Below are 12,328 nucleotides of genomic sequence, written 5' to 3'. Positions count from 1 at the left end.
ACTGGTTAAGTGAACATAATACTATGTGTAAAGACCAGGGTTCAGTCTCCCAGTTGCGCCCTACAAGAGGTACAACAGTGTGGCAGGTCCCTTCTCAACTTCTGTTTCTATCCAGAATAAGTATTTTTTTTTTTTTTTTATTCCCACCGCCCAATCTCCATATCCCACCCCCTCCCCCGATAGCTTTCCCATTCTCTATCCCTCTGGGAGCATGGACCCAGGGTCATTGTGGGTTGCAGAAGGTAGAAGGTCTGGCTTCTGTAATTGCTTCCTCGCTGAACATGGGCGTTGACTGGTCGGTCCATACTCCCAGTCTGCCTCTCTCTTTCCCTAGTAGGATGGGTCTCTGGGGAAGCTGAGCTCCAGGACACATTGGTGGTGTCTTCAATCCAGGGAAGTCTGGCCGGCATCCTGATGACACCTGGAACCTGGTGAAGAATAAGTATTTTTTTAAAGAAAGAGATCTGGAAATGTCTTTAATGTAGTGCCAAGGAATGAATTTAGGGTCTTAAAAAAGGTGGGGTGAGGGTGGTGGCGCAGCGGGTTAAGCGCACATGGCACAAAGCGCTAGGCCTGACATAAGGATCCTGGTTCAAGCCCCTGGCTCCCCACCTGCAGGGGGTCGCTTCACAAGGGGTGGAGCAGGTCTGAAGGTATATATCTTTCTCTCCCCCTCTGTCTTCCCCTCCTCTCTCCATTTCTCTCTGTCCTATCTAACAACAACGACAGCAATAACAAACAACAAGGGCATCAAAAGGGAAAAAACAGTCTCCAGGAGCAGTGGATTCATAGTGCAGGCACCGAGTCCAAGCGATAACCCTGGAGGCAAAAAAAGGGAGTCGGGAGGTAGCAGCGGGTTAAGCGCACTTGGTACAAAGCACAAGGCCCAGCATACCAATTCTGATTGGAGCTCCTGGCTCCCCACCTGCAGGGGAGTCACTTCACAGGCGGTGAAGCAGGTCTGCAGGTGTCTGTCTTTCTCTCCCCCTCTCTATCTTCCCCTTCTCTCTCCATTTCTCTGTCCTAATCAACAACAACGACATCAATAACAACAATAACTGCTACAATAAAACAAGAGCAACAAAGGGGAAAATAAATTAATTAAAAAAAAATTATTAGTCAGAGAGGGAAATAGAACCAGAGCATCATTCTGGTGCATGTTGACACCTGGGATCAAACTTGCACCACGTTTGAGAGTCTAATGCTTATCCACTGTGTCATCTCCAAGGTGAATAGGTGAATTCAGTGTCTTAAAGCTTACACCATACTCACCTCACCTATTTTTTTTTAATCTTATTTTATAGTTTTACAAATTGGGAGGTAGGGAGAGACACCACAGCATGCTCAACAATCCATTTAGTTCCCGTGGTGCTACCTGTGGTGCTTCCGTGGGTTGCCAAGGGTTAAATGCAAAGTGCCACCCGTGGTCAGGCAAGTGGAGTCAGAATGAGGTCCTTCACAATGTGATGATATCTCCAAATCTGTTTCACTAACTGCTAGGTTCACCGCATTCTTTTTCAGTTCATCAATCTGACAGACACATATAAGTAAAGATTTTTCAAAGAAATTTATTGAAGAAATTTGATACAATTGCTTATTCTTTTTAAATATATCTGAGGTTAAATAAATATATACATGAATGTCTTCAGTTAGAAAAAAAGGTGAAATATACATTATGGATTCATTGTATTTTACTTAGGCAAACCATAATGGATAACTTTTACTTAATCAAATTGGTTACAACTGTCTTTGAAACCTGACACTCCAAGCTAGCCTTGCACACATTTTAGAAGTGATTTGATGTCATCTATAATCTCCACTAAAGGAGTCAAACTCAAATTCAACTGGGCCATATGTTTACAAACTAGTGAAGACAGGGAGGCAGTGCTATAGGGCAATTTAGAATGTACTATAAAAGAATTGGCAATTTTTCATTCACAGTAGTTTTGATATAAAAGATTCATTCTGTTTAATAGAATAATAATCTTTTATAACCATACATTGATTCAACTCACAAATATCGGGGCACTTACCACTTAGGCAGGAATATCACTAAGTCTGCTGTTCTAAGAAAGACTGCTTGGTAAACCCAATATACCTAATTAAAAACAAACTTTATTGAGGCTAACTTATATATGATAACTGACAAATAAAATTCTAGTAGTAAAATTCAAAATAAATTCCACCCACACACACTATACAGAAAGCTTTATAGTGGCAACATCAATGGAAAGAGATAGAAAGTGATAAAGTGTAGAGAAGATCTATTGAACTTCAGTACTGAGGGGGAGAAAATTTTCAAAGAATATTTAAATCACCTAATGAATATGCCTAGTGTTGTATTTACAGAAGCACCGTCAATATAATGTCTGAAAGTTTTGGATGGAGGTAAATTATGAAGAAGACATGTTCTATCTAGTCTTTAAAGTAAGATTAATAATTACCCATAGAAAAGGGAACAAGGTGGTTTTCCTCTGGCTATATATAATATATAAAAATTCAAGTGACCCAGAATTTAGTCACAGCTTTGACAAATTCCTATTTAGTAACATGAAAAATAGGTCAACATTTCTATGTTTTCACCATTCTTGTGTTAAACAAATTAACTGATTATAAGGCTACTTGAAAAAAATGGAAAAGGTAAATATAAAGTTATTTGTACATAAACACCCAATTTGAGATACCTTCTGCAGTGCATTGCCGATTAGTCATTTTACCGATCCTCAACCCTTTGTATCCACTTCTAACCACAATATCGATTCACTAGTTCAGTAAACATTTATGGAGCATGTAAACATAAATTCATGCTAACTTGGGGGCTAGTGGGATGTACAAGACAAAGCCATTCTTCATTTTACCAACTCCCCAATAGCATAGTCAAAATTATAAATTTTTAGTTATGGGAAGAGTTCAAACAGATTCTCTTTTGAAAGGCTATTCAACGTTATGTAAATCAAAGACAATTTCCTGGGTGGGGAGATAGCATGATGGTTACTCAGACTACCATGCATGAGGCTCTGAGGTCCCAGTTAAATCCCTCTCACTACTGTAAGTCAGAGTTGAGTAGAGCTGTGGAGAAGAAATTTTTTTTTTTTTCCCTAATAAACTAAGTTAACATCTCTTGGGCAGGAGTTCATTTTCTCTTTTCTCTTTGAGTTAGTCCTTATTAAGCAGGTTAGTCTGAATAAAAGCAAAAAATAAAAATAAGGCTTGTTACTTAAAAAATGTCTTAAAAGTTCTTAAAGCAGTTCAGATTGTCTTTCTTTTTTTCTTTTTTTGCCTGCAGCTTAAATTTAATGGAAAAATGGGAAGGTAGGAAATAAGAATAGAGCACAGAAAGAAGGAACACATTTCAACAGCAGATAGTTGTTCTCCTTTACCAATTTTGTCATTGTAAATATGCACTAATTTCACAGGACTGTTTATATCTCCCACAACTAGGACTCTTAAGTCATTATAGGATATCTTTTTTTAAACTTTTTTATTATTATTTTACATTTAGTTATTACCTTTTGTTTTTTTATTATTTTAAATTTATTTATTTATTCCTTTGTTTTATTGTTGTAGTTATTATTGTTGTCAGATAGGACAGAGAGAAATGGAGAGAGAAGGGGAAGACAGAGAGGGGGAGAGAAAGACAGACACCTGCAGACCTGCTTCACCTCCTGTGAAGGGACACCCCTGCAGGTGGGGAGCTGGGGGCTTGAGCCAGGATTCTTGCGCTTGGTGCCATTTGCGCTTAACCCGCTGCGCTACCGCCCAACTCCCAGGATATCTTTTATAAACAGAGCAGCCATTAGAAAATTAGAATACTCCAGCTTTAGAGACTGCACTTCACCCTCAGTGAAATCACTGAAATTCTCTCCCAGTAGTTTCTTCCTTTCTAAAGTGGGGTTGGGAAATTTTCTCCTTAAAAAGGTATTAAAAGAGAAGAGGAAGTGTATTTGAGTTGATCATAAAAATCATGCATAGTTCTTTATAATAATAATGTGATAACAAGAAAAAGGTCACACACATAAAGCTTGGTACATAAATAAAAAGAAAGGTTACACACAAGCCAGATGTTCTCATCAAAAAGACTTACAAGCCAGTTGGCCTGTTAGTAGAACTATGTGCTTTTTCTGTAATACTGTTTTCAGACACCTAAGTTTTCACTGCATTTGCTTGTTTTGATTCTGTGGTAGAGATCCTGATTACTAAAATTTCTGAGGGTCATCAAATCTTTACACAGTCTTCATTGATGGGAAACATTCAAGAAATGTTCTTCAAACTATAAAATAATTCCCTTTATACCAAAGTTCTTGTGAGTCAGAAAAAAATTTATTTCAATGACAGTGAAAGCAAAAAGTCTGTCTCAAGGTTATGCTTTTATTAAGAGGTGAAACTAGCAAATTAGCATTTGGGACTCGGTAAAACTTCAAAATTCTACCCTATTAAAAGATTTGTTACAGATAACATTTAATGTCCAATTTTGCTCCTAGAATAATTTTAAAAATGCAAAGGTTCTCCAGTGACCAAGTACTACAGTGGCAAGACTGAAATGATAAGACCTGTGAATTAGCCTTGTTTTTTAAAAAGTACCTATTCACAGAATTCAAACAAAATAAAGCAAGCCTTAAACTGGATTTAATGTTGGGCAAAAAGCAGAAAAAAAATCACGTTAGAAGCATCCAATGCAAAAAAAAAAAAAAAAGAAGCATCCAATGCACAAAGGTCATTTCTTTTAAAAACTAGGAACTGATTTTTACAAGAGTAAAAAACGTAAAAAAAAAAGAGTAAAAAATTATTTTCATAAAGAATACTATGTAAATAATATGCTGTCTTCTAATTAGATATGAAAAATGAGACAGTAAAAATTCATTTATAAAGTGCCTTAGTGTACCAAAAATGGAGGTCAGATGTCCTTTATTTACAGATGCTTCTTCATCACATTCACAGAAAGGCAAACACTACAATGAAAGGCTGCACAGTAGAGTACAAAGACCTCTTGACTTGGAGTCAGAAGAGCTGGATTCTAATCCTGGTCCTACCACTAATTATCTCAGTAATGAGTAAATAACTTCTCTGAACTTCAGTTTTCTCATCTGTAAAATAAGAGGTAGAAGGAGACTTGTTGTAAGGACAGTCCCCTTAGATGTCAAATTTTCTATTAAGCTATAAGATGCTTTTGGTTTTCAATCCCATCATTATATACCAGGATACCACCATATTAATGATCTCTATAAAATGGACTATATCTACAGTAGATGAAAACATCACAGAACTCTGATAAGCTGCATTTGGGGTCAATGATGTAAATATTTTACAAGGGTTCACACAAGCCACAGTATTTGGCAACTGGTACATATCATAATGACAGTAACATCTGTCAACACTTTCTTATGACTCTGCAGCAGATGTGGTGATGATAATATAAGGATGTCATTCTTCATAAAGGTACACATGGTGTCAGCAAAATAAGGAAGATGTATATAGAAGCCCTTCACTTAATTAGGACAGATTTAGAAAACACAAAACTAGTATAGGTATATTCCTGTATTGGAAAGTTCAAAAAGCAAAGCGAACTTTCTGAAATACAAATTTGTTTTTCAGAGAAAACTTTGTTTTTAAAATGTTAGCAAAGTTATAATCAGATACAGGTTTGGTTTTTTTTTTTTCCTTCTGCCAAAGTTAGCTCAGCAATAGAGAAATTCTAGACTTATTTTATAGTAATAGTCAGGTAGTATTTCTTGAAGAAATTATTTATATACTTCAGCAATACATATGTGCCATGCACACTGATAAGACAAAAGTATTTTCAGCGTGAGGGAAGAAAGTCTTTAAAACACAAATTTTCTACTGCTGCTCACACAGTCTTAAATAAGAACATTCAGTTAAAGCATAAATATTAATATCAACCTGCTAAGTGATATAAGATGGCAATCTCTTAAAACAGGTTCAAAAATTCATTTGATCAGCTTAACATACTATGTACTCTAAGCTTTATCAAAGAAAAGAAAACATACACGTGCACTGTATATTCAGAGGACAAATGAACAGTGATACATATTTTGGCAGAAGCTTCACTGGAATGAAGAGCTTGTGAAAGGCAAAACTGGATATTCAAAATGCATTAGTAAAGTTTACAGGCCAGTGCAAATAGTATTTCCCTCTGTGAAATATCAGTACACTGGCAAATAATAGACTTCTCAAGGCACACACATACAATCTCTGCTTTCAGCTAAATCTGATGCCAAAACCCACAGAACATGTCAGGCTTCTATCAGGTTTGTAGTAGTTTTGAGTCCCAAATATCCACTTACAGTTACAATGAAAAAGCAGTACCATTATCAGGACTTTTATTTCATTTTGTACTCTCCTAAGATATCTCAAACACCTGTTTCTATGAAGTGCACTCTACTGTGGGGACTCTTAGTTGCAGAATTGCCTGAAAGGAAGGAAGAATTGTTTTGAAGATACTATTTAATCTGCAAAATGGAAAACAACCATAGTTCATGGTAATCTGAAATAGTTTTAAAAAAGCATGTTGATAGTGATTAGTTTTCCTAATACAATGCAGCTTGTAAATTATAAGCCAGAAATAGGCAACTACTTCAAAAATTGGACAAAAATCAACAGTGATTTCTTCCATGGCAGTAAAAAAAAGAAAAAAGTGCGTCTTATTCTAACAATCTAGACAATCATTTCTACATTTCAAGATTTCCCACCAACAACTGTTTTTTTTTTTTTTTTTAAAGTTAAAGGGGGTTATATATATACTGTGGTAAAATGAAGCACATGTGGAAAATGCTTACCCAGTATTTTTTCATAAGACATAAGAAAATATTTGAGTGTTCAAGCACCAGTCGTCTCATTATAATTTTATTTTCAAAACCACCAGAACCTAAAAATCAAATTATTTACTAATTTCTAAGCTTCCTATGTAGGGAAGAGTTCTATATTGCCACATTTGTTCTGGATTTAGTTCAAAGTCATTGAAATACTGCTTCAAGATTTTTGAAAGCAATTGTATTTGTGCAATGCTTGCACAGGAAAACAAATGGTATAACATGGCATTTTAAGAATGAAAAATAACATTGTTACAATTACTTCTGTCTTTACTCTGCATGCCTTTTCATTAATAAAATCGGAAAAACATAGGAAGCTTTCACAGACACAGTAGCTTTATAGAAATTAGTAATTGAGCAAATGTTTTATGTTAAAGCAATTCAACTATGTATTATAGATGCATCTGCAGAATTTTGAAAATATAGCCCACAGTCATTCAGTGTGCTAAACTAAATTTGATTTAAAAAGCAAAGTAATACCTTTTATTTTTTTGATGAGATAAAACAAAAATTTTCATAAATCCAAATCCACACTGGAAGTACACAAAAAGACATTCTGTTTGTAATACTAGTAAGAATCTTATTTTGTACAGATTACAGAATATCCATAAAACTCATATACATGACCGTTGATGGTACATTTCTATGCTGGCACATACATTTTCTGATACAAAGGCACTTAGAAAATCCAATATGGTTTGGTTCATAAGTTTGCAAGGTACAAACAATTTTTACAAATGTATGATCATAGTGAAGAACGTCAATTGTGGCATTACATGTAAAATAGAGATTCCCATATCCCGCCCCCCCCAGTAACACTAGTTTTGTAGGAATGAAAGCAGTGGTTTCCAGCAGCTTCAGTGAAGACTTTCCAGATGAATGAAGGCCCACAATTGGAATTTCTTCGTGGTTAGGATGAGGGCATTTGAAATGACAAAAAATAATAAAAATAACAGTAAAAAAGAAAAAACTAACAACTCCCTATAACAAAACAGGAAACCTCAGAAATTAAAGTAGTTTTGAGGGAAAGAACACAAAGGACAAGATTCAAGGTCCGAGAGATCATCTTATTTCTGATCCCTTATCTGTGAGTTCCCAGCAGAGCACAACCAGCTGGTTCTATCTGGTCTACTTGGTGCTGAGGAGTTGTAGTGATGATTTCTCTACTTTAAAAAAAAATGGGTACAATATTTTGGATTGTATAGTACCAGGAAAATTAGGTCCTCAAAAAGCCCAATTTCTTTTCATTCATCACATGGCCGCAAAGTCAATCTGTACATAAAGCTGTCTCACTCCAGCCTGAAAAGTTTAAAGAAAGAAAAATGAGAAAAATCAAGCAAATAACAGACCAAACAGTTTAGAATAGTAGTAGAAAGAACATCTTCTGGGAGTCAAGTGGTAGTGCAGTGGGTTAAGCACATGTGGTGCAAAACGCAATGACCGGCGCAAGGATCCCGGTTCGAGCCTTCGGCTCCCCACCTGCAGGGGAGTCACTTCACAAGTGGTAAAGCAAGTCTGCAGACGTCTTTCTCCCCCTCTCTGTCTTTCCCTCCTCTTTCCATTTCTCTCTGTCCTATCCAACAACGACGACATCAATAATAACTACAACAATAAAAAAAACAAGAGCAACAAGAAAGAACATCTTGAAAAAGGCAAAAATTACTTATTCTGAAAATAAATCTGTATTTCTATCATAAAGCATCAATACTTTTTTTTTTTTTTTTGCCTACAGGGTTATTGCTGGGGTTTGGTGCCTGCACCACAAATCCTTTGCTCTTGGAGGCCATTTTTCCATTTTTGTTGCCCTTGTTGTTTTTGTTACTGTTGTTATAGCTGTTGTTGTTGTTGTTGGATAAGACAGAACAATCGAGAGAGGAGGGGAAGACAGAGAGGGGGAGAGAAAGACACCTGCACACCTGCTTCACCACTTGTGAAGTGACTCCTCTGCAGGTGGGGAGCCAGGTCTGGAACTAGGATCCTTGAGCCGGTCCTTGTGCTTTGCGCCATGTGCACTTAACCCGCTGCGCTACCACCAGGCCCCCTGCATCAATATTTTTGTTTGAAAAATATATTTTCATAACTTATAAGAGAATCTTCATTAACCACTATAATAGCAAACCATGCTATCAGTCAATTTTATAAGTGGCATTAAAATATCAACACAGACACAGAGTATTTTCATCTCCTCTTGGTTTCTAGAAAATACTCACTTGATTACACTTTTATCTCAATTATCAATCTTGTTTACTCTCCTAATGGTTCTCCCTGTTTCGAACATAAAAACCCAGCCTACCCAAAGACTCACTGCATGGACACTTTCTTCTCTATCCATGTCCCTGAGATGACCATATTTAATCTCCAGACTTCCAGTGTATCTATATGCTCACATACTCATCTTTCCAAACTGGAATCTCACATTTACTGTAGTTTACCTGCAGGTCTGGCAACTGTCACAACACAGAGAAGTTGAACACCATTCTTCCAATCACACCTGCTGATTCTGTGTCTTCTATAGATCAATTCCATCCTTAATGTTGAAAACTTAAAGATTCCTTTCTTCCTTCTTTTTTTTTTTTGCCTTCAGGGTTACTGCCGGGGCTCAGTGCTTACACCACAAACCCTCTGATCCTGGAGGCCATTTTCCTATTTTTGTTGCCCTTGCTGTTGCATTATTTATTTATTTATTACCTTTTGTTGCCCTTTTTTTTTTATTGTTGTAGTTATTATTGTTGTCTTCATTGTTGGATCGGACAGAAAGAAATGGAGAGGAGAGGAAGACAGAGAGGGAGAGAGATAGACACCTGCAGATCTGCTTCACCGCTTGTGAAGTGACTCCCCCCCCTGCAGGTGGGGAGCCGGGGGCACTAACCCGGGATCCTTATACTTCAGGCGCTTGTGCTTCGGGCCACCTGATACAGCTGGGCTGCGCTACCGCCCGACTCCTGAAGATTTATTTCTTACACCTGTTAGCAAAACCTTTTCACTTAACTTCAACAGAATGCAAACTGGAAGCTGACTTCTTTCTAGCACTTCCACTGCAACCATCCTCTGCCTTTGCCCTCCTTTCGCCTAGTTCCAGCAGCTAGAATGATGACTCCATTCCCATAGTTTGGAGCTACTCTCTTCCCTGATCCAACTTTCTGACCCTTTTTCCAGCCATGACATCATCTCCCTAGACAATAACTTGGGTCCATCTGCATATCAGACGTCAGGCCCAGGAAAAAACTAGTAAAGTCATGGGCCCTATAGAATATACCTAAAATAGACCTACTAGCTATCTCCTAAACAAAGACCCCAAATCTTCATCTGCAATATTCCAGCGTTTAGGTTCATGATTAGTCAATAATTTGTTTGGCTTTATATGTTAACTCTTCTTTCAGCCACCAGGTTCCAGATGCTACCATGATGCCAACCAGACCTCCCTGGACAGACGACCTCACCAATGTGTCCTGGAGCCCTGCTTCAGAACACCATTCTGTCCCGTGGGGATATAATAATGAACAAAAAAGATTAAAAATGTCCTTGCTGTTAGATATGCTTTGCAGAGCTGGGAGGAGACAGATAGTAAAACACTAGAGCTTGATACAAGAGATGATAATGGTAATTGCCTCAGGACTCCAAATCTTCCTATCAGGCTTGTCTGTCCAAAACACTTATCAGCTTCTGATATTTTACAGCATAAACCTGCTACAATACAGTGTTGCCATCCCCCTTTAAACTGTAATTTCTCCAAGGTAAAGAATTCTTTTCCCACTTGCAGAATTCCAAGTAATACCCAGCACACAGTAAGTGTTCATTAAATATTTGTCAGATGAACTGAAATGCTACTCATTTCTTCCATTAAAGAACAGTAGTTTCTAAATACTGAAGCAACAATCAGTTACAATAAGCACTTTTCTGTCAGTATTATAGGATAAAAGGAAGAAAGAAGAGGGCAGGGAATAAAATATCAATCTCTATCTACCTTTTTGCAGTACTTTCCCCTGCCAAGCATTCAAGGAGGAGATCCCTGTGTAGCATTAGAGAATAACCAAAGGAGTCAAAGATGACTCCAAGGGACTAAAAACCTAGATAGATCCCAGAAGCTTACAAGAGCAGAAAACATACTGATATTTTCCTTATTAAAACCCAAAAATCTTTGCTCTCTTAAAAGCTACAGCTCTGTGTGATTTACATATACAGAAACAATGTGCTAGTTGTACCTTTTTCTAGCAGAAAAAATTAGTACTTGCAGGATTTTGAACAAAAATCAAAACTAAGTCTCCATTTGTTTAGTTTGAAAGTGTTCATAAATACCAGTTTACCAGTTATACTCATTTCACACAATTATTATATACTCATTCAATATTTAAGAAATAATTTTTGCTACATATCAGACGCTACTATTAGGACCATGTGTGAGAAAGAATTTTATATGCTGTTATCAGTTTATGAAATAAATTATTATGATTGATTGCAATTACATTTGATTGTATCAGTCCAGATGATGCCTGAGATAACTTTACTTTCTTTTATCTTTAACAAAATTATTTATGAAAGTTTAATGGCCAAATAAGTTGGGCTCATTTATATCCCAGCTGCATTCATTACCCATAGAAGAGTAGAGAAGGTAATTAAGAAATAAGGTAGCCCAAGGCAATAAAAAAGCAAGGAAAAACAAAGAGACTAGGTAAATTGATCTTTGCATAATCATGAGTTAATTACTCAAGTCCCTATGGGGCTACAGCTTCACACAAAAGCTCAGACCAACAGCTGAAAGTCTCTTTGCTCCATCCATCTGTCCTAAGGAAGGCAGTTTCAAGTTTTCCAGTTTGTCATTTTTTTTTTCTTTTTTTCCAAAACAGAGAGAAAAGTAAATTTCCAAGGAATTCTATGGTAAGTCACCTACTCTCTAAAATGCAAAGTAGGCTTTCTATATAGCTTATTTATACCATAAATACTACATTCAATAAAAACAGTTCCTTCAAGTATTCTAGCACTAGGATAACACCAGGAGGCAGAGGTGGTTAGGTCTTTAAAATGTTAAAAATTATATATATATATATATATATATATATATATATATATATATATATAAAATGTTCACTATGTCTTATATGCTGTGACTAATATATAAACTGTAATTCAACCAGCCATTTCTTAAAACTAGAAGACAGCAATTTTAAATACATATGTTCTAATAAAAACAAGTGTTTTTACCAGAGTGCTGCTTATCTCTGGATTATGGAAGTGTGGGGAACTGAACCTGGGACTTTGGAGGCTTAGGTCTAAGAATCTCTTTGCATAGCCATTATGCTACCTCCCCTATAGTGCCACAGACTTAGAATATCTTCAATAAAAAGTACCCCGCAGAACACATTTGTTACAACGTGCTAGGATATGGGTTCAAGCCTTTGGTTCCCAACTACCGGGAGGGAGGGGGAAGGTTCATAAGTAGTGAAGCAGTGCTTCGAGCATCTCTCTACCTTCCCCATACCTCCCAATTTCTCTTTCATTTACTT

The 12,328-nt window shown here is 36.7% G+C and overlaps 1 protein-coding gene across 1 annotated transcript in view; it reads right to left on the bottom strand.

Annotated features, from left to right (window-relative positions):
• Window positions 1–1,548: 1,548 nt before the first annotated feature.
• The window catches only part of SLC30A7 (solute carrier family 30 member 7), an 80,481-nt gene continuing 69,701 nt past the window's right edge, over window positions 1,549–12,328 (bottom strand). Inside the window, exon 11 of the mRNA XM_007528593.3 lies at window positions 1,549–8,126. Coding sequence (XP_007528655.1) covers window positions 8,079–8,126 — 48 coding nt within the window. The 3' untranslated portion in view covers window positions 1,549–8,078. The remainder of the gene's footprint in view (window positions 8,127–12,328) is intronic.

This window comes from Erinaceus europaeus, chromosome 11 (assembly GCF_950295315.1).
Source record: "Erinaceus europaeus chromosome 11, mEriEur2.1, whole genome shotgun sequence".
NCBI classification, from domain to species: domain Eukaryota; kingdom Metazoa; phylum Chordata; class Mammalia; order Eulipotyphla; family Erinaceidae; genus Erinaceus; species Erinaceus europaeus.
The sequence above is the reverse complement of the archived record's forward strand: the minus strand, read 5'-3'. Positions and strand labels throughout refer to the sequence as shown.